The sequence below is a fragment of the Heliangelus exortis genome, chromosome 1 (assembly GCF_036169615.1).
Source record: "Heliangelus exortis chromosome 1, bHelExo1.hap1, whole genome shotgun sequence".
Lineage (NCBI taxonomy): Eukaryota > Metazoa > Chordata > Aves > Apodiformes > Trochilidae > Heliangelus > Heliangelus exortis.
The window spans coordinates 125,151,771-125,175,447 of NC_092422.1; the positions used below are offsets into that span (position 1 = coordinate 125,151,771).

At 36.8% G+C, this 23,677-nt stretch overlaps 1 protein-coding gene across 1 annotated transcript; it reads left to right on the forward strand.

The window, feature by feature from the left end:
• The first annotated feature begins 387 nt into the window (after window positions 1-387).
• Window positions 388-23,311, forward strand: EPYC (epiphycan). Its single transcript, XM_071744467.1, has 6 exons — window positions 388-557; window positions 14,793-14,946; window positions 18,183-18,341; window positions 19,863-20,065; window positions 21,484-21,579; window positions 23,022-23,311. The coding sequence occupies exons 1-6, from the start codon at window positions 390-392 to the stop codon at window positions 23,190-23,192; spliced, it is 951 nt and encodes a 316-aa protein (XP_071600568.1). The 5' UTR covers window positions 388-389; the 3' UTR covers window positions 23,193-23,311.
• Window positions 23,312-23,677: the final 366 nt, after the last annotated feature.

Genomic DNA, 23,677 nt, shown 5'->3' on the forward strand with positions numbered 1-23,677 from the left:
AAGTTCATTTCTAATGGTGCAGTAGAAAAAGGTGAAAAGATTCTAGAAGGAAGTCAGATGAAAGGGGTAGAAGATGAATATATATCTTCCTTCCACCTTTTCAGGTACTTTCTCATTAGAGCCAGTAAGACTCAATAGGTCTCTCCTAAATTATGTTAACATTATTATGGCCAAAGCAGGCTGCAGAAATTCAAAGATCCACTAGCTCTTCATGAAGCAAAACAGAATAAACCTTTCAGCAATCTCAAATAAATAGTAGTTATTCACCAGAAGTATTATTGTATACACTTAAGTACTGTATTTGTGAGATTTAATTTGATTAGATTCCTTGCAAATGCCAGATTACTCCATTTTTTTCTATTTTCCTCTCTTTCAGAAAAGAAATCAGAATGCAGACCCTTGTAAATATTTTTCTGGGATTTTTAATTTTCAAGTCTGTTGGAGCTGTGCCTGTCACTGATACCATAATTTATGATTCCGATTTCTATGACATACCACTTGGAGAACTGTCTCACCCATTGGTCTATGATGAAAATGAGCTGTCTGCTCAATTAGAGGTAATCACAACTTCACTTCTTTGATCTTTCCAAAGTGCATAAACACGGTGGCTACTGATGAGGTTTGTTATCCATGAAAACACTTAATGGTCAAATCTGCTCAAGTGGTTGCTATTACCTTTGGTTGATCAAGTTTTCTTTGCTGATAACACTGTATTTCATTCACATTTTCCCTAATCTATAAATGTGCTCAAAACATTTCCTGATTATTTGCTATTGCTGATAATGTTTGAGAGCAGGTGAAACTCTCAGATCTCATTACATTGTCAAAAATTCTGTTGCAATTCCCCTTATCTCTCTGGATGAAGCATGGAGACAGCTGAGACAGAACCTTTGACATTGCTCATTAAATGTAGTTGTAGAATGCTGTATCCTGAGGTTATCTCTTGGAGTAATAAATATGTTCAATACAAGTATTTCAGGTTATAAATGCTAGTGGTTTCAATTTCTGCTAGGAAAGTAGGAAGAAGGAAGTAAAAATGAAAAGGGCAAACACTTCAAAAACAGGAAAGTAAGAAAGATTACTGAAAGAAAAATGCTGAAATTCTGTTATAGTATGAAATATTAAGATGTATTGCCTGTACAAGCAAAAGACTCTTTGTTGACTTAACTCCATCTACATTCCCAATTTTCTCTATATTACTGAAGGCTTAATTAATTTTAATCTTAGTTTCCTGCTTAGACATAGGCATAGATTCCCTGAAGCTATATGCACTATATGACTCAGATTGAAGTGAAAAATACATTTAAATTGCAATATGATTTTTTGTTGTTACATATACTTTAGTACTTTTTCACATAAAAACATAATTCATGAAAATATGTTCCTTTGAGTGATTCATGATTGCAGTATGATAAACAGGAACTACTCTTTCATCAAGGTGAGATGAAAATTGGATAGGAGCCTTGAAATCAAAGGACAGAGACAATTTAATAATAAATATATCCTAATCTAGAGAACTGAAAAGATAAAAATTCATCTCAAAGATTGCACTAAGATCAGAACCTTACAGTTTGGAGGAAAAATCTTTCCCATCTAAGGACTAAGACGACCTTTGTTCAATATAAATTACTTTGTCTTTGGTCTTCTTCCATGTGCCATGCATAACCCAAGCTCTTTACATACACAAGTGCTTGAGCTTTCTTCCCTTGCAGAGACTCCCATATTTAGTCACTTGATATTTGTGCTCTCTCTTTTTTCACATTGATTGATAAATCAAAGACCCTGTCTTTCTTTGCTCTTAAAAATAAAGCTTTTTTATCACTCCTGTGGAAACAGCTTCCTTACCAGAAATCAGAAGTCACAGTATGTGTGAGGGGCCAGATGGAGGAACCCCCTTAAGCTGCTCTGCAGGGAGCCAGTGCCAAGTAACTTTTTCAGCCCCCCCCCATCCAAATCCTTGTTAGCATTTCCAAAAGGATTGCTGGAGAGGAAGGAAACAGATAGGGCCTGAATATGGCCCAGGATCTGATTGAGGTAAGGATTTGAGATCAAAGTGGGCAGAGGTCTGCTCCAGTTGTTCACTCTGATATGCCTCAACCACCCTTACCTAAGCAAAACAGGTCTAAAATATGAGGGGCTGCATTGGAGGGCTTGAGGAACCTTATCAACATCAACCCTGCCCTGTTTTCTGGCTAAATGCAGGTGATTCTTTCCCTCTTTCTCTTGCCCCTTTTCCTGTTCTGTCTCTGGATTGAACAGGACACCTCCAGCTCCTCTTGCTGATAACAGGCAACTGACTGACTTATGCTAATGACAGCTCTCCTCCTGGGTTTCCCCTCTTCTTGGGCCAGCAACGGAGCAGTGAATCATTTGTTTGGAATGGTGGGAATTTGGGGGCATATAAGCAACACTGAGATTGCCATTTCATAGTCATCCTTCACTGACCCACCATCCTGCACTGGGCCCTGTCTGGAATCAAAATGCCATCTTGAACAAGAAACTCTTACTGGACACCTCTGGATCCATGGTGGTGACTTTCTAAAACTCCCTCATTCTTTTCTTTCTTTCTCACTTTCTTACTCTTTTCTCTCCCATCTCTTTCTCTCTCTATCTTTTGCTTGTATCTTTTCCTTCTCTCTCTCTCTCTTTTGCCTCACAACACATTTGCCATGCCTTCACAATCTTATATCACTTTGCTTGTGTTAATTGCCAAATAAAACTTTATGCTTGCACCTGACCCTTGGTGGCTGGACTTCATTCTCGCAAATCTAAAGACTATAAGTAACTTCAAACCATAACATTTGGCATAGTAGGCAGGATAGGAACCTGCAGACCTTAACAGTATCAGAGAGAGAATGGTTTTGTTTGGAAAGGATCTTAAAGATCATCTAGTTCTAAACCCCGTGTCATGGGAAGGGACACCTCCCACTAGACCAGGTTGCTCAAAGTCCCATCCAAGCTTGCTTCGAACACTTGCAGGTAGGGAGCATCCACAGCTTCCCAGGGCAACCTGTTCGTGTGTCTAACCACCCCCACAGTAAGGAATTTCTTTCTAATACCTAATCTAAATCCACCCTCTTTCAGCTTAAAACCATTACCCCTCATCCTACCACTACGTGCCCATGTGAAAAGTCTTTCCCCAGCTTTCCTGTAGGCTCTCTTCAGGTACTGCACAGCCTCTATAAGGTCTCCCTCAAGCCTTCTCTTCTTCAGCCTGAACAGGCCCAACTTTCTCAGCCTATGATCAAAGAAGAGGTGCTCCAGCCCTCTGATCATCTTCATAGCCCTCCTCCAGAATGCTCCAACATGTCCATGGGAGTGGCTATTTTTTATATGCGTCACCACAGAGGTATTCTCATTCAAAAAACAGATTTCTTAGTAATGCAGTAAATAGAAGGTGGAACTCTGAGCTGTCTTCTCTCTGAGGTCCTACAACACTGAAGCATAGAGTTGCACCTTTCCAAGTTTCTGAGTGAAGGATAAAGACAAAGCAAAGCTCCTGTTTCTCCTTTCCAATTGGAATGGAAATTCAACATGGTCACCATAGCACCCAACAAGAAAAGATACAAGTCCTATCACAGATTGCTTTCTTTAGGTAAGTGTGGAATTGACGGAGTCCAGAATGTCTTTTCGTTTTGTCTTGTAAACTTCTTTTCCAGAGCAGGATTCTCTGCCATTACAGACCTCTTCAGGCAGCCTTCTTAAAATTCATCAAGTGAAGGTCATCCGTCATAGCAGTTGGAAGGAATGTTACTTTGCACAGGGATGAACCTCTGTGTGAGAGCCTAGATGTTTATCTAAATTTATTTTTTTTTTTTTTGCTTACATTTCCCCTACTATGTACCATGCAAAAGAAACCTAAACATTCACAATTCCCCTAAACCCAGGAGAGTTCAAAGTGGTCAGTGCTGTAGAAATCTAGCAGCTTTTATAGACACACATGACAGTCTTGCAAGTTATTTTTTAGACACTGAATATTATTGATGTCAGTCCAGTTTTAAATAGCACGCATTTGATTTCTCGACTGTGGTTATGACTTTTCTTCTTACAATCCTGTTATCATAAAGATGTGAACTACACAAGTGGCTCTATGTGTAAAAACCAGTGTTTATGCAAGGTCACAGGTTAGTTTTTATTATGCATAGCTTAAATGATGAGCAATACCACAGAGACCCAGACAAACAGAAGGCCTTCATTAGATTCAGCCTGTGAACAGTAACTCTTTAGGGCCTTATTTAATATCTGCATTTCCTTTCTGAGAACTCTGAATCATGTCTTTAGCCTTTTGAAATAGTAGAGAAACAGTATTTTTTGTCGTTGGTGATGATTTTTAAATCTTATATTGGCACATATGTATGTGCAAATATAAATCATTCCACTTAATGTGTTTTTAGACTCATTGGAGAAATGTAAACTTTTCCAAGACTTTGCTTCCAGCTGATTTTCTGCAAGTCCAGGAAGCAGTCTTGGTCTAGAACTTCAGATGCATTCTGTGTGTTGGTCATGATTATTTCAATGGGAAATTGGCATCTGTGCATCTTAAGGTATTAAACTAAAGCACCTACGTCAGTATATCCTTTCCAGAATGCTACCCATTAGTGTACTGTAGTCACTCATTCAATGTGTAACCACCAAAAGGAGGAAAAACCTAAAGGCTGTTAGGAAGGGACTCCTCTCACTCATTATATTGGTCTAAAACTTGGTGTTGCATTCCAAAACTACCTTCCAAGACATGAATGAGTGGGAGTCATCCTCTTAGGATATTGACTGTGGTGGCTCGACCTTGGCTGGCTGCCAGGTGTGCATCAATCCGTCTCCTCACTCTCCCACCTCCAAGGTTTGCAAACAGATAGAAAGATACAACCAAATTGTGGAGACAAATTCCTATGTAGATCAGCTACTAATGTCTAATAAAAACATATTACAAACTTTTGATTACAGTGCAAGGTACAAAAAGCTAAGTTATAAAAAAAGAGAACTGAAAATATTAGAGGCACTGGAGTATTTTTATTAAAAAAACAGGATGTCAGTGAAGCTGAGGAGCATGGGAGGTATCCTATCACTGAATAAGTGACTTGAACACACGTTGGTCTAGGTCTTCATCCACAGAAAAGGTAAGCTGAAAGGGATGATCCACAAAATAATTGGAAGCAAGATCTGTGAAAGTCTAATATTTGAGCCTGCCTTGGCTTGTTGAATTTGAATCAAAATAATAATAGGACATTCCTTTGAGCCAGACACACTCATTCACTTATATGTATGTGCACATATGCACAAAGGATCCTTGCTGTTCCCATAACACACATGAAGATAGAACTTTCTTGTGCAAGAACTTCCTCTTGCCATTCTGCAGAGCTGAGAGGCTTACACTGCTGTTCCTATTTGTAGCAGGTATCTAATTAAATAAGATTTCAAGGTGAATATGCAATGACTTTTCAGAACACAACATAATGACTTTTAAAAACTTATTAATTGGTACAAGTAATGTAGAAAAAAAATTCATAGCTGATAAGAGAATGAAATTTACCATTTGAAGATTTATCCCCAAATAAAGACCATTTCTACTTTTCCAGAAGGGCTTTGACTAAAGCACTTATATTCACTTGGCTCTGCATAATTGATACCGTGTGCTTTTTTACAGATGTCTTCACAAGAGGTGAACTATTTAATGGAATAAGAAGTAGCCATAAAATACCTGAGTGATGTTTCAAATAATTTGTCATATAGCAAAAGCAAATAGCAAAAATACCACAAGATGAAAAGGAAGGCTTTAAATAGAATGTTATTCTATTTTCCTTTATTGTAAGTACATGTTGCCCTAGTACAACAATCCAAGAAAAGCTTGTCTCACCCACTTAGCTACCTGAAATGTTATAAATACAAATTGTACTCAATAAGGCATTTTTAAGCATCTAAAACACTAACATTGGGTATGCCATAAGCTACCCCTACCTTAGCTGAACAGAAGAACTACATTCTTCTTATTGCAGCAGAGTGGGTAAGATTCTTAAAGCAGTTTTTCTGATCTGAAAGCTCCTAAATTGGTCCAGCTAGGGCTCATTGCTTCAGCATAATTATCACAGTGCTTGAAGTTCCTGTTAGCGAAGTAACAGCAGACACTCCACAGTGAGATTACATAGATAGTTGCTACCCCAATTTCCCTGGTCACTTTTTCCCAGACTACCATTTCTGTGGCTTCTTCTAGAAAGAAGTAATGTGCATAATCCATACTGATTTGGGGTATGAGACAAGTATACAGATATTTTAGCAAATTACTCCAAATTCCTAAATTGTACCCATGTTATAGATACTTTTTCCTGAACACAGTTAGGCTAAATAACATGTACATTTCTATCCCATTTAAATATCATTTAAGACAAGAATCATTTTGGAGCCAATCAAAACAGGATTCAGAGTGCCATGTGGTACGCAGCTCAGAGAGGGGAGTGTTGTGGTTCTAATCTGAATCTGCTCTGAGAATTTTCTATCTTTGTTCATGTTTAGTGATTGTATAATGCATGAGATATTAACAAACCTTTGAAAAGGTCCCAGATCTCAGTTCCTGTCATACTAGGTTTAATAATAATATTTCCTTTGGCTTATTCTCCTTCTCCTACCATCAGTTTTTCCTCTTCAGATGTATTCTGGATTTATTTCAACATCTCATCCAAACTTACCTCTGGGTTTCAGTTGGTGGTTAGGATGTCTTCTGGAACACAGGTTTTCAGGATGTCAGACTTTTTCTCAGGCTAAAAACTTATTTCTCAACTCTTTTCATTTTTGGATTAATGGAGTATCAGCATCTTTGTAATGAAGTAGAACAAATTTAGCAGAGAGCTTCTTTAAATTACCTAGAATCAAGAATGCCTCATTTCATACAAAAATAGCCTCAAGTGTGAGACAGGTAGCTCAATAAGTTATCTGGAACATGCACATCTGTAAAGCCCTAATGACATTTCTGTCTGAATCCTCAGCTGCACAGTATGTATCTGACAACTGAGTTAGCTAAGTAAATTTTGGCTTTCTTTCCCTAGATTACTCAGTGCAAACTAGTATCTTGTTAGATGCTTAAAGACTTGGTGTATTGTTCACTAGTATATGAGTAGTTATTTTTTTTAATGGCTTGTTCTAGTTTTTGCTTTCTTTAAAGAAAATTTAACAATATAGTACAGAAATGGTCCTGCAGAAATTTTATGTATTTCATTGGAGCACACCCTCTATTGTGACATCATAGAAATCTGGGGATTGAAAATTTACTTTTAATATTATTTCTCAAGAGTAGTTTCAAGTCTGGCTTTCATTACAAGAGATAGAAGCTTGTACCAGCTTCCAGTTTCTCCTTCTCAACTTCCGTTCCTGACTCAGCTCTTATTAGTAGAAGGGTAAAAAGTTGTTGTGAACAAAATAGCTGCAGCTATCAATCCTGGACACAGACTTCAGACTATGTGTTCAAGAAAAAGTAGGAACTACAAAACATTTACATACAGTTAAAAATTTAAGTTCTCTTATTATTGTTCATTATTTGATATAGCTGTTCCTTATTTTTAGAATTGTGCAGCTACGGCTGTTGTTATGCTGCAGAACATCCCTTCCAGTGGCACAAAATGAATCACACCCATCCTCCTGTCCACAGCACTTTTTTCCTTCCACCATATTCGTGTCCTGGACCTGTCACTAAATGCTAACTGATCTTACATTGACAGTACATTTCTACATAGCATAACAGCCCACACTGTGAAGACAAACCTCAACTATTAGAAACTTCTATACCAGCTTGCGAGCACTGCATCGGTACCACTGCAGGCTACATGCATGTACTAGATTGAATCAAATGAAATGTCTTTGCACTATAAGATGTAAAAGTGAAAGAGCAGATCTACCACCACACAACGGGTAAAAAATATGGTTGCCTTGACATGGTCATTATTACAGCTAAAGGAAGATGCACAGGCATCTGTTGAAGGTGACTGACAACATATATGTGATGAACAACCCTCAGGAAGTGATTCTTTCTCCTCTGCATCAAGAGTGTATGGAGACTAAGCTGCTAATAGGACACTTAAATTCAGTGGCTGAATTTAAGTGGAGTTAATATGGTCCTTTTTGTTGCTGTTTTTAACACTGTTTGGTTGTAGTTTGGAGTCAAAACAATCACAGTGCATTTAGGAAAAGCCAAATGCATGTTCACTTCCTTTACGGTGAGTTCTGAAAGAACTGAGGCAGCTCTTAACAACAGGTCTGGGGTACAATGGTCATTCAAGTGATTTCCAGCTTTGGCTGTATATCTGTTTTGTGGCTTCAATCATCAGGAGCTCTTGTGGAAATACTCAGTAAATTGCTGGCACCATTTTTCAGCCCTCTTGTGCTTTATAATAGTGCAAAGAGCCCTCAAAGCATTGCCCTCAAAGCAGAATGCCAGAAATAAAATCTGCAGTTTCAAATGCAGTGATGAAATGAGACTTTCACTTCATTTGTACTCATGGAAATGTAGATTAACTCAATTTATATGAACTTTCTTAATTTACAGACAGCAGAATTAGGAAGTAAAATTTCTGTAGCATTGATGTGCAGCATAATTGTTTGTACTCAGTAAAAGTCAGATGTCACATAGATACACTTGCTTTTGAGACAAGAAGCTTTAGGATATTCTGTGGTCAAGATGCTGAAAAGACTACTTCTTTTTCTAGGATCAATTGTAAGATCCTCAGAGACTACCTACATTTTCCAAGGCTGAGAACACAGACATTACTTTCTAAAGAACTGTGTTAAAACTGTAGAGCTCTGAGACTTAAATAGTAAAGCTAACTGAAGTATGAATGGAAAATTATACCGGTACATGCATGTAAGGCTCAACAGAAACAACAAAATAACCTAAAAAATCAAAATACTTTAAAGGGTTAAAAGAGTGGTCTGCATTGGTAAAGAAGGACACTGCACTCAACTGCACCACTTCCAGAACACTGTTCCCAGCATCAAGACTGTGGAATATGTTGTTTGTGCCAAAATCAAAGGTCCTGCACCCTGATAGCATCACAGCACAGATGAGTTCTTGGTAAAGACCATTCATCCTGCCACCAGCAAACAGGAAAAAAGGTTGTAGAATACAATACATACCATTTCTTCCCATGTTATCCATCTTAAAATCACATTCCCAACGAGGAAAAAGGAGCAATGGCAGCAACCTTGTGTAGGACTCATGGATGCCAGAGTATCGAGGACTCTGAGGTAAAAAGACTGCCCCATAACAGGCAGCGAATCTTAAAGGAGATAAAAACCTGTCCAAAGGTCACTTTTCAAGGCTTGTCTAGAACCACCCCAGAGGCACTAAAAGGACTCAGTAACTTCTGTCCCTTGTCTTATGTGTTGGACACAGATGATCCTGGCCAGACTACTTGGGCATACACAGTTATGTGTGTGGGTGTAAACATGTGATTAAAATCTGAGAGAATGAGTGCTAGTAAAATCAATTTACTTAGACATTTTGTAAACGAGTATCGCCTTCCCCTTGCCTAAGATCTCCCAGAGTTTTATTACACTAATTTCTCCACATAATTTGTTTATGTAGCTCTGCATAAAAAAATTACTATCTGACCTGCAGAGTCTGCAACCTAAGTAGCTGTTGCATTAACATGCCATGGCTTACAGATCTATGTTTTAAAGGTAGAACAATGGGAGAAATGAAGATCTTAAATGCAAGAAGAAAAAGAATAAGCAAGTATGAGCTACTTTTGGAAAGGAAAACAAACCAAAATCATCTACCATAATTAGACATTTTCTTGTAAGCCTTTGGTAGTTTCAGGACAGTTGCGGGGAAACTGGTTCCTTTTGATGGGTCAGTGTGTGGTGCAACTGCCCCTTCAAGTTTATAATGTCTCTTTTTAAGTTCTGAGCTCTTGGGTTTATACTTAGCGTATTTTTTTACAATAAAAGAAGCACTGAAAAAAGACACACTTCAGATTCTCCTGTGAATTTAAACTTATTACATGTAACATATCAACTTTGATCCTAAAAGATGTAGACATAAAACAACAGATAAAACATCTGCCACTGGAATGAGACCTCAAGAAGTAAAAAGTGGCAACTGATGGCTTCCAGCCTTGCTGTTCACCCCTTAAAATAAAACATATTTATTTTCTATATTTTATTATTTTATATAGATTGTGTTGGTCCATAAACAAATAGGTTACACCAACCTCAAGTAGGTTACTCATCTACATCTATATTCAGTCTCCTAAGCCTTTTCCAAACTTAAAACCCTTTTTATTTGCCTTGCCTCCTTTTCAGACAATGGTGATATATAGATAACTAAAGAGCCCAACCTAAAAGAAGCAACTTTTATCAGTGACTAGAGTTCCTTTTCAGAAGTTTTGTCTTGTTCTCTGCTGACTGTGAAAGGATGCTGACATACAGTGGATGCCTAGCCTGTGGATAACTGAAGTTATGATTTGATTTTGATTTCATATTTCATTGATATGTTCAGATTTCTGTGCTCTTGACTTCTATATCTTCCTGGTCTGGAAGGGCTTATAAATTTGCCATCCACATTAAACAGTTTCATTTGTAAAAGTAGTCAGATTGGATAAATACAGGAGGGGGGAAAATAGAAAATCCAATCAATCTTAAGAAAGACATTACTCTGCTTAGAGCATGTTCTGTGGCTAACATTCTGCACTTTCTTATGCCATATATTAAATATGGCTTGGAAGCTTGATTATGATTTTAAGATTTCTAACTATTGGCAAAAATACATGCTCTATTGTATTTCTCTACAATATCCTTCCTGCTTCATGATTTTTTTTTTTTTGTAAAATATATTACTTAGAGTAGCGAAGGAAATACAAGCCCAACCCTCCCAAAACCCTATGGAGAATATTACCATTAAGTTATGTAGAATAATTTCTGTTTCAATTTTTTAGTAAAGTGCATGTTGCCAAAAATAAACAACCATCTGGAAGATGAAGGATCATTCTGTACAGTTTATAGTCCAAGAAACGTCTTTGTCCTGTCAAAATTTTGCGTGATGTTTCAAATATGTAAAAGATAGATAGAAAACTGCATGGATCATATGACTGATAATGGGAAACAGACTTTTACCTTCAGGTTACTGGTTCAAATTCAATCTACAGCAAATAAATGCTGCTCATGCTCTGGGTCTGGTATGTAATACACGTCACTGAACTCCTGCTCTGTGAGCAGTGCAAATATGGCAACATCACTGTAACAACTGGTATTTTTTATGACAGTTGGTGCAGGGGACTGAATAGATAACTCTAACTGCTTGGACAGTTTCTCTAGAACCCAGATGTAGCACATTTGCAATGAAACTATGGGGAGGCTTACAGCTGTGTGTCTCCAAAACTAGATGACCTCTTGTAATAATTACTAGAAGTCAATACCTCTGCATTGGGATCCAGTAGCTACATTGATAAATCAACTAACAACACCTGAGAAAGGATAAAGCAAATTAGAAATCCCAAGCTGATAAATTCCACAAATATGCAGTCAAATATACAGCGACCTGACAGTGTAGACGATCCAAATCCCATGACAAGTGAAAAGAACATTAAGTCTGAACCCTATTTACAAAGTAAAATAGAATAGCATTTTCAGTAGAATTGACAAAAAAGATGCATAAAAAGCTGTTAACAGGTCCAAAAACCTCCAGATTGTGGTAAAAAAATCAGGGCAAGGACTTTTATCCAATTTCCACAAAACTGGTAAATAAGTAACAGCATATGCAAGCCCTCTAGTGCAGTATTACCTTGGGTCAATAAAAGTCTGGAATGCATCTCTCCCTCTAGGCTTCCTCCATTCGTAGAACATCTGCCCCATTTCCTTTGTTCCCAAACTCATCTTTTGATTTGTCCCCAAGTCCATTCCTGGTTAAGCTGTTTTACTGTCATTGCTGCAGATTGGAACAGTGTATTTGTCTGTACAAAGCGACAAGGTACATCTCTACTCTTACACCAACAGGTTAGTGAGTCATAGTTCAGCTGAAGTTCATTTTGCTTACACAATGAGTTTTGCAAAATTAATATCCTTTTAACTGTATCACGGTATTTTTATCCATAAGCTCTGCATAGGATATATGTCTTGATGGAATAAAGGCAAAGAATATAAAGAGATCCTGAAGTGTGCTCAGTCAAAATCTGAGACAGGTTAGCATTGCTTCCTGTTTTTTCACTGTTTCCACATGCTCTGTCTTCAGTGAAACTATTTAATGCAAAACATCTACTCAATAGCCCCAATATATCTTAATCCAAATTATTTCTGTGCAAAAAGCGGTTTTAGGTGATTATTTATATTTTCCATGATTGAGGCAATCCCAAGAACTGATATAGGGTGGGCAGTGACTGGCTTCAGAGTAGCCCTGAGAAAAAGGATATGGGAGTGCTGGTGGATGAGAAGTTCAACATGAGCTGTCAGTGTACATTTGCAGCCCAGAAAGCCAACCAGATCCTGGGCTGCATCAAGAGAAGAGTGGCCAGCAGGTGCAGGGAGGTGATTCTCCCGCTCTACTCTGCTCTTGTGAGACCCCACCTGGAGTACTGAGTCCAGTTCTGGAATCTTTGTTACAAGGAAAGCATGGATGTGCTGGAGTGTGTCCGGAGAAGGGCCATGAGGATAAACAAGAGGGCTGAAGCACCTCTCCTATGAAGACAGACTGAGAGAGTTGGAGTTCAGTCTGGAGAGGAGAAGGCTCCAAGGAGACCTTACTGTAGCCTTCCAGTATCTGAAGGGGCTACAAGAAATCTGTTGAGGGACTTTTTAGGATGTCAGGTAGTGACAGGATGAGGGAGAGTGGATTCAAACTAGAGGAGAGTAGATTTAGATTAGATAGTAGGAAGAAGTTCTTCACCGTGAGGGTGATGAAATACTGGAACAGGTTGCCCAGAGGTGGCAGTAACTCCATCCCTGGAAGCTTCTAAGGCCAGGATGGACAGGGCTCTGAGCAACCTCATCTAGTGGGAGGTGTCCCTGCCCATAGAAGGAGGGTTGGAACCAGATGATCTTAAAGGTCCCTTCCAACCCGGAAAATTCTATGATTCTAATACTGCCAGTAATAATGCATAGCTACACTGCAAGATACAAACTTGATTTTGAAGTGAGAACATTTTCTTCCAAAATTAGGATATATATACATGCATATATGAGCGTATATAGGTATTTCACATACATAATTTTAAATCTATCTTATGCAGGAATAATAAGGCAAAATTTACACTAATTGCTGAACATTATATAGTCAAGAGATTCAAAGATTAAAATATAGCAAATGTTTTGCTCACGCTTGGGATCTAGATCTCAGGTGTATTAATTCCTTTACAATCTACACAGAAAGATGAATTTAGAAAATCCTGAACTCTTGCCCTGTCTGGATGCAATTTACTTTTACTTGTCTTTTACAGATAGAATTTATGAGCACTAGTGTGAGCTATTTCAGCAACTGTTGTTCCATGGGGACAGCAAAGCCAGCAGTAGGTGGGGCCTGATCTCTTAACAGTAGATGTTTGGTCTGGTGAAATACTTAGGATTCAGTAGTTTTATGGTGGTATTGTGCTAGAAGGCTGAAATGGAGGGAAATATTTATTAAAGCGTAACTTTAGGCTTCTGTCTTTTTCGCACCAGGGATATACTATGGTAAAACTCTTACTTTTGATCATGTCTTAAATACAGGCTAAAGACTGTGTTACCTGCAGCACAGGAGAGCAGCACACACAGGGGTGGATGTATAACCTAACCTCTAAGCAATATCTCACATGTGCAAAGTCCTATCAATACAATGAATTCATGTTGGAAATTAAAAAAAAAAAAAATCAAGATACAGTTGTAAAGTAACTTGCAGAAGCTGGACACCTACAGTGGATTCTCAGTGTTGGGTTGATTACAGAAAAGTGCAAATGAGGACTTCTCTGCAACAATCCAGACAAGCCTGAATTACTGTTTTTTTAAGGATTTATAGGATGCATGAACATTGCTCCATCTCCATTTTTATCCTGAAGTCACATAGCAAAAACATCAGAATGCATCTTTAGAGTTAGAGTTAACACAGTTATATTCACTGGTTTGACTAATTAGGTTGAGTGGAAATGAAAAAATAAGCTTTCTATTTCCATAGAAGGATCAGCCAAATTCTGTAGGACTTTAAAAATCAAGATTTTACCTAACCTTTTTCATTTTTATTCTGAATTTCTCACACTATATAGTGTAGCAACTGATGAATGAGTCTAACCTGAGCCTTCTGCTATTCAGACATCCAGAAAAAATTTAAAAGCACTACTGACATATTTGCAAGTAATATGTGAACTTCAGAATTCTTAGATAATAAGGTATTAAAGCATATTAGCATATTCTTGAAACAGAGCCTGCAGAACTACGTTGGGTTTGGATTTATGCTAGTATAATTTACAATTTTCTGGTCAAATGGTTTGTATCTACTTGATGCTTCATAACAAATTTTAATTTTTCGCACAGAATATATAAATTTTTATCACAGACCTAGTTGAACTTTAAATAAATGCAACTTTTAATACATATTCTTGCTAATGATAAATGCAGTGTGCCTGCATGTGTGCACACAACAAAATATTTAAAACATTGAGACAAAAAGTGAATAAGCATGTTGGAGTTTCATGAATTGTTGCCAGATGAAATGCAAGATAAACCGATAGCTCGAGTACTAAACATCAGAACATATATGACCTCTAGTGGGAGAATATGAAAAACTGGAAAAGAAACAGCTGTCAGTGAAAGTAAACTAATAATTCCTGTTTCCTCTTAATTTTTCCCAGACGGAAGTTGGGACAGCACCACCTTCTATAATTCAAGAGAGTTATTCTTCTGCACCATTGACAGAAGAACCTGAGGAGGAAGCGTCAACACCAAAACTAATTGATGGGTTTTCAGCACAGGGGTCTGGGGTTGTTGGACCCCAAACTCATGATGGTGAGTAGGAAAGAGTAAGTGATTCTGCCCCTGTACTCAGCATTGGTGAGGCCACACCTCGAGTCCTGTGTCCAGTTCTGGGCCCCTCAGTTTAGGAAGGATATCGAGGTCCCGGAGCAGGTCCAAAGGAGGGCAACCAGGCTGGTGAAGGGACTCGAGCACAGATCCTATGAGGAGAGGCTGTGGGAGCTGAGGCTGTTCAGCCTGGAGAAGAGGAGGCTCAGGGGAGACCTCATCACTCTACAACTCCCTGAAAGGAGGGGGTAGCCAGGTGGGGGTTGGTCTCTTTTCCCAGGCAACTCTCAGCAAGACAAGAGGGCACAGTCTCAAGTTGTGCCAGGGGAGGTTTAGGTTGGACATTAGAAAGAATTTCTTTACCGAGAGGGTGATCAGACATTGGAATGGGCTGCCCAGGGAAGTGGTGGATTCTCCATCCCTGGAGATATTTAAAAAGAGACTGGATGTGGCACTCAGTGCCATGGTCTGGTAACTGCAGGGGAATGAATCAAGGGTTGGACTTGATGATCTCTGAGGTCCCTTCCAACCGAGCCAATTCTATGATTCTATGATTCTTTGCTCACTTATGAACGTCTACCTCTCTTACTGAAGAGGAGGTATATAAACTCAGTACCTCTCTTACTGTAAAGTATAACATGCCTATCCTGAATGCTATGAAGTCAGGTGCCTAGTCAGAGTGTTTCCACACTATTTCACTATGAAAATTACTGTGCATCAATGAAATTTTTTCTAAATAGAATTAACACTTAAATGCATACATTATGTAAAGTTTCCTAGTGGCCAGCAAATGCTATCAGTAATTTTTATTGACTTAGATTTCAACATCATTGTCACCAATCTTTATTTTATAATTATTGTTACATGATTTTAAAAAATATTTACATTAAAAATATAATTTAAAGTTGAGTAAAAGTAAAGTTGAGTTTGAGAAAACTAGAAACTATAATATTAAAGGGAAATCTAGAAATTTTAAAATAAGTTCTGTTCTTCTGAGTAGCTATAGTGAAGTAAGAATTTTCTACATTTCACAGGGAATTAAAATTGTAAAATGGAATCTATCCCGGTCCCACACAAACACTGTTATAAGTATAAATGGTATTTGTTAAAAGCTACTCTAATCTCTTGTAGCTGAACCTCACCAGTTATCCGCTGCTCTAATGGGTCTTCAACATAAGACAACAGGAAAAGCCTATTTTTCACTATGCCTAAAACTATAACTGAGTGTCAAAGAAGACAAATGGAATGGGGGAAAAACAAAAAGTAAAAAAAAAAAATAAATTTTATGCTTCCAAAATTGTGTGTTCCGTGAAGAGAAATTAATCATCTTGTTTTTGGTTTTGTACATGTTATTACTGAGCCTTGACCAGGCAAAAAAAATATAGTGTATAGTGCTGTCAAAACAAATAAAAATAGAAAATAGAAGTTTCCAGAAATGTTCTGAAAGAAATCCCCCACAATTTCCTTCAATTTTCCAAGCTGCAGGATGTGACAAAACACTTCACATAAATATTACATGGTATGGATTCCCTAGGTGTCAACATTTTTGAACACCGAAGGCAAATCAGATGTGCATCAACTAAAGATATACATGGGAGGCTCAAGACTGTGACAGATCAAATTAGATTTTTTTGTGTCTATTTTTTTTCAGCAATATATTTTCCTAACAGATACTGCTGCTGTTCTTGGCTTGCTACTGGATAGAAGATCACAAGGCTCAGGAACACCAAGTCAAGTTCATTTTTCTTGTTGATATCTTTTTGAATTCTTCCCGTAACCTCTGTCCTTTTTCAGCTTACACCAGCCATAGGTGACAAATACCACTCCTCCAAGAGCAAAAATAGGACAGAAAGGGAAACTCTTCCTGTACTATGTTTCAGTATTCTAAAAAACGCTATCCATCCTGAACTTTACTTTCAATTAGGCCTAGATTTGCTGGAATGGTTCAAGATCTTGCAACTTTTTTCTTTTTCTTTCCATGTCAGGCTTACTCTCTGTAGCTAACTTAAAATATCCTGTGGACGAAGTTAGGAAAGTCTCATCTCTCCAGTTATGTTATTCCTGGATGCCTATGTAGAAATTCTCAGATGAAAGAATACTCTGGTCACTATTTCTGTAGCCTTGCCTGAAAAGACACAACATATATAGCCTGCCCTGCACTTAGTTACTCTTGTCTGTTGGTAATTGACAGAGATTAGGAAGGCCTTCATACAACTACAACTGACCTGGAAAAAAAAAAAACAACCCACACAAACAACCTGATCTGGAGAAAAACATTTTAATATTAAATAATTAGACTATACTAAATTAAATCACACTATATACACTATTTTGTAAGGCGACCAAACAACTTGCCATCTGCTACAAGGAGGAGGAAAACATGAAACAGAGAAGTATTTCTGTAGGAGTAGAAGCTGAGAAACAGATATGCTGATTTATAGACTTAATCAAAGAAAAGATGTACAAAAAATTTGATGCACATAGTAGCTAACAACTTCTTCCTACCAAAAATTTTCTTCAGACAAATCAGTCAGGGTCATAATTCTCACAAAATCTGAAAAGTATCATCAGAAGGAACTTCTGAATTCTCTTATTCATGCAGTTTTATGACTGAGATGAAATTGATTTTTCATTTTTCATGAACTTTTGGTGATAATCAAATTTTTTGTTCACATGGTCTTCAAGTTACCCTACCTCAGACTGATACATGAATTTTTCATTATGCTGAATGTCTGAATCAAAAAATGTAGTCAAACAACATGCAAAGGTTCTTCTCTATAGCTCTGTAGGAGAAGATTGACTTCTTTACAAATTATTTAGAAGCACTGTTTATACAAACAAACCTAGGAAATAATAACAGGCTTCAGTTCTCATCTGTTATCATTCCCTCTAGATATAAGTGCACACTTGCCACTTTAGGGCGAAATTGATTTTTGGCTCTCACCTAATATTCTACTGTTATAGTCTCAGAAATTCTGTATCAGAAAAGTAAGTTAAATAAGCTTATAATAGGCAGAAAAAAAATTAGTTTTAAGCAGAATCTAATCACTTTTCTGTTGCAGTCATTTGACGTGGTAATCCAAACAGAATGAAAGTGAACTTTATCATTGACAAAATCTTATTACAATGTGCTTTGGTGAGCATTTAATTGTGGTAATTTGCATATGATATTTATACTTTTTTTTTTGGAATAAACTATTTTCTTTAAAAATCTTTTATAGGTCTTCCTGCTTGCCTTTTGTGTACATGCCTAGGGACCACAGTCTACTGTGATGATCATGAACTTGATGCTGTTCCACCATTGCCTAAGAAAACCACATATTTCTATTCACGCTACAACAGAATCAGGAAGATCAACAGAAATGACTTTGCTAACTTAAGTATGGATAGCAGTATTTTAATTAACAATAATTTCTATTATGCCTGGCCTGTACTGATCTGAGACAGCGTGATCCATTTTATGTAGTGCTTAATGACAGTAAAATTATTCACAGAAATGCACATAAGGAAAAGCAGTTTGCTACTTTTGAATGTCAAAGTCATTACTTCACATGGAGATTCTCTGCCAAACTATTGAACTATTAGAAATTATAATGTTTATCTACCTCATTGCTGTTACCTGTAAGAAACTTTAGAAAGGCAGAAAAAAAATCCAGACCTCTTTTTCATATTAGAAAGTACTGTTTTCCTAAACAAGAAAAGTTGTCAGGTACACATACTTACATATATTTTGAAAATATATGGATGAAAGGAATTCTACCTTTAAATTTTACCTTAAAAGTCTGTGTTAATTGTTTTACTGCAGAATTATCTAGGAAAATATTCAGTAAATAAAAACTTCTAACCCAAACCCAGTTTGGGCCTGAAACTGGCCCAAATAGTTGATTTAGGTGGCTTTTATTTTCACATTTCTTACTTGAAGTTCTTAAAGCTACCTGATTTTCCGGGAAGTAATAAGCTTATTCTGTTCAGGGATATTGATTTCTACATAGTCACCAGCCTGGAGTCACAGTTTTTGGTTTTTATTTTAGACCTAATTTTTTTCTAATTAATGCCTATAGATTTTATTATGAGAAGTGTGGAATCAGTGCTAAAAAAGGCTATTATAGGAATCCAGGGGAATGCAAAAAACTTTTTAGGAAGAAAATTATAAGGGTTTGGCTTGCTCAAACTGAGATGAATGTTGGGAAGGAACGCAATGGTATATATAAAGAAAAGGGGGAATAAACAATAAGAAGAGAGGAAACAGATTTATGCCAAAATGTAATGTTTGCATAAGAATAAAATTATTAAATTAAATTAAATTATGTAACCATGAAAAACATTCTGAGTAGAAAACAGAAGTAAGCTACAGAATAATGCATTTAAATTAATGCATACTAATGCACTGACATTTAGGCATTGTTCTCTTTTACCAAAAATAAGTTGGTTTTTTGTTTTTTTTTTTTGACTGGAAAAAGTGTTTGAGTGCATTTTAGTAAAACAGTCAATATATCAAATTTCTTACATAAAGAAAAACATTTAAAATAAAGAAAAAGGTGGTAAAGAATGTGTTTATCTCCCTTTAACTGTTATTTTTTCAAAAGATAACAATATAAAAGATTTCCGAAACATGCAGAAATTTAAAAATATATCTTTAAAACATTTTACAAAAAGGTGCATGAAGAATAACAAAAGCAATTCTAAACAGGACAAGAGGGAAATATTGGTCTCCATCCTTAGGATAACAGTTCAAATGCAAGTTACTGTATTATATATAGACAGAAAGCTGTCACATAGTTGTAAAGCATCTGGCTCATGGCAATTCCCCTGCAATTTAAATAACTTATTTACTTTTTTCTTTTTTAAAACTTTCAGGAAATATTTTCTTACACGCTTTTTGTGTCTTATATTTCTGCCAGACAATTTAAAGAGGATTGATTTGACTGCAAACTTTATCTCAGAGATCCATGAAGACGCCTTCCGGAGACTGCCCCAACTGGAGGAGCTGGTGCTCCGTGACAACAGGATAAGGCAGCTTCCTGAGTTGCCATCTACCTTAACATTCATTGATGTCAGTAAGAACAGTCTTGGTCGCAAGGGAATACGTAACGAGGCATTTAAAGTAAGTCTGGGTCTGATGGGAAAATCTTTTCTTCTTCTTCTCTCCAAATGATGCAGTCAAAAGTCTAAGTCCCTCTACAGCGGTAAAGATATTAAGATTATAGGCACCATGACTGGGCTGGCTGCTGGGCAACTGTAGAGATGGAGCTTATCAGATGGACATGAGAACCCTTTTTATTTGACTTTACAAAGATCCATACAAGACCTGTGATGGCACACTATGTTTGCATCTGTGAACCAACTACCCACATGACTGCAAGAATGCAGAAAGCTGCTTGATATTCCCTTACAAGTAGGCAAGAGGGAAGGGCAAAGCATAGGTGTCACTGCTTCATACTTACTCTGCCGCATACCCACATAAGAACTTCCTAGACTATTCATAAAATATTCATACTTTCTTTGCACCTTGAAAATCAGGGAAAATAGAACCTCTGAGTGATTGTCCTTCACAAGAGTTTTTGGTGGGCAGAAGCAGCAATGTACTGCTGCTAACTACACTTGAAATCTGAGGTCATTACAGAATAGAGGCTAGCTTCATACTTTAGACCTGGCTCATTCACACTTCAATTGCATCTAAGAAGGCTGTTTTGAGTACCCATCCCTGCATTCTTCCTTTGGAAGACAGCTTCTTAGCAAAGTAATGAACAGCAGTTACTGAATCAGCTATTTTCTCCTGGCAGGTGTTGGGAATGTGAATGATGGGAGTTCACGTTCCCCAAATGGAGGCTCTGCCCTAGTGCCCTTTTCTTCTGCATTCTCCAAATGCAAGAAGTCTCAGCCTTCACCTTTTGTATTTGCCAAGAACCTTCACTCATATCTCAGAGTTTTGCCTCTAGGAATTAACCCAGGACACTACACTCAGAGAAGTACCTAAGTACAATCTAAACTTCTGCTAGTAAAAAGGGGTAAAATAATTCTACTGACCTAGGCAAGTTTGTATCTTACTATTGTTATCATTATCAGATGCTTCTTCTAAGTCAAAGGAGAAACTTATTTAGCCTTTAAAATGCAATGAGGGATTTATTTTTAGCTCATGTATTTGTTATTCAGTTATGAGCTGTTTCAACACCAATACACTTGTATAAAAATGGGGAAATTTGTCACAAATGCAAGAAAACAGAGATAAAAGCCTTTCTGCATAATGACTTGGTAAGGCAGCATTTTCATCTTAGAACAATCTCATTGATTTTGCATCTCTAATTACAAATTTTCCAGACCTTTCAAATTTTTTTTAATTCAAATACCTAATCTTAAGCTGAAAGAGTTCTCAGCCTGTGCAAATCAAAGTCCATGAGTGTCTGAATTTCTGCCTTTTCAACCATACCATGCTGAAATAAAATGTGTTATTACCCAGTGGTGCTCATTGTAGTGGTAGATTTCAAACTTTCATTTCCCCCACCTTTTTTATTCCTTCTTTAGGATCTCCATGAACTGCAGCATCTTTACATCACTGACAATAACTTGGATCATATTCCATTGCCACTCCCTGAAAGCCTCCAAGCTCTTCATCTTCAGGTAGGCTACAAAAGTAATGGCTAAATATATCATGTTCAGATATTAAATAAAACTGGAAGGGAATTTATTGCTTTGTTTTGTTTCTTCTGTTTATCCAAAAGCGTGATTACTTAGGTAAACAAATTATTGAAAACATACAGTTAACCAGTAAATGCAGTATTTGAAAGAGGTAAAATTTATTTAATCTCAACTTTAATTACTAGAATTTATATTACAATGTTTTTGAAACATAATTCTAGATTTATTGTTACTACAGATTAAAATTAGGTTCACAGCTGTTAAGAGCAACATTAGTCAAGACACTTCAAGGACAGAAGTGTTTGTAGAAGCTGCTTGTAGAAATCTTTCAAAAAGAATGTTTTTAGATATCCAAAGCAAGTTAATTTACATACTGGTTGTACCTATAACAGTAGATTTCATTCTCTTAATAAAAGCCATTCCCAGCTGCTAACATTTTTTTCAGCCAAACTTTTCTAATTGATTGTGTTAGAACATTTCATCTGTCATCTTTGTGTATTACTATTTTTTGTATTTGCTTTTACTTATATCTTTGTTTCTGACTTCTTTGTTTTAACCTTTTCCATCTCTACTTTGCTCCCTTTATCTTCTCTTGTGCCAGTGCTTTTCTTTATTATATAATATAGAAAAAAATATTTAAAAATACCATGCTGGTGTGCCATATATAATTTAAGTATTGTTTTTCATCTATAGAAATATTCTGACTGCTAGCTGACTATTTTTTTCACCTGCCCATGCCTATAAACTAAATATTCAGTGTGAAGTGCTACAGGCCAAAGTTTGTAAGCTGGATTTTTTCCATATCAGTTTCTGGCTAGCAAAGAAATGGAGAACAGAAGACTTTCCAGAAAGTCTCCTTTGTAGGAGATGACCTTTTCAGTCTCAGTTTCTGAAAATATTGTATTATAGTAATTCATTGTTGAAAAAGGTTCAGTTCAAGAACAAAAGGTCATTTAAGGTAAGGTATAAACCTAAAGCATTAAAGTTTCCCTACGTATACAAATGTGTGATATGCTACTGAGAGGGCCTGTGGGAAAGAGAATTGTCACAGATCAAATTGCAGATTTGTGCCTTTGCAGTTGAAGGAGCATCATCAGGATGGTAAATATGGTTCTTTGATTTTTTTACTGGCCTAAGCAGGTGCTAATTTGTGTCAATAAGGCTCTTCAGTATGATCCTGGAAATGAAAATGCTGAATACTTCTACCAGGCCCCTCCTACAAAACCTGTCTGCTACATGGTTTGAGTTACTGAATTCTGAAACTTGCACTGGCCAAAAAGTTTTCCCCTGTTTGGAACTGTTGATGACTTGCAGCAACATTCTGGCCTCTTGTTTTCAAACAAGTAGCTCTCTAGGTACTGAAAATACATCCATAAACTCATCTGACAGGTTGGTTTTTTGTTTTGTTCTTTTTTTGGTTTTAGAACAACAACATTCAAGAGATGCACGAAGAGACTTTCTGCAAAATGAAAGATTTTACTTACATACGCAGGGCTCTTGAAGACATCAGACTGGATGGTAATCCCATCAACCTGAGCAAAACACCTTATGCATACATGTGTTTGCCACGTTTGCCAGTTGGAAACCTCATTTAAGCTTTGACAGAAGCCAATACTGTCATATGCTATAACAAACTTTAAAGGCAAATTATTAGCTCACTGATACAATGAGATGCATTTTTTCAAATCTTATTAATTTGGGAAGTATTTCTACTAGTAATGGAACTGATTACTGAGGTACAAAAAATAATATGAAATGCTCAAAGTCAACTTCATTACCTACCCAGCTGTAAACTGTATAGCAATATCAAGAAAACTGTTTTACTAGAAAAACTGTACTGTAGTCAATAAAAGATCAATGTAAATGAAAAATTTTGTTAAAAGCTATTCAGATCTAATGTATTAATTCTAAGGTTAAATTTTTTATATAATACAATCTAAATATAACATAGTAAATAAAGAAATAAAATACCTGTACATAAATGAGTATTTATGCCCTTTGTGTTTAATTAAATATCTTTCTTTCAGAGACCTACATTTTTCTACTTCTTTTCTTAAACATCCCTTCATTTTGCAAAAGT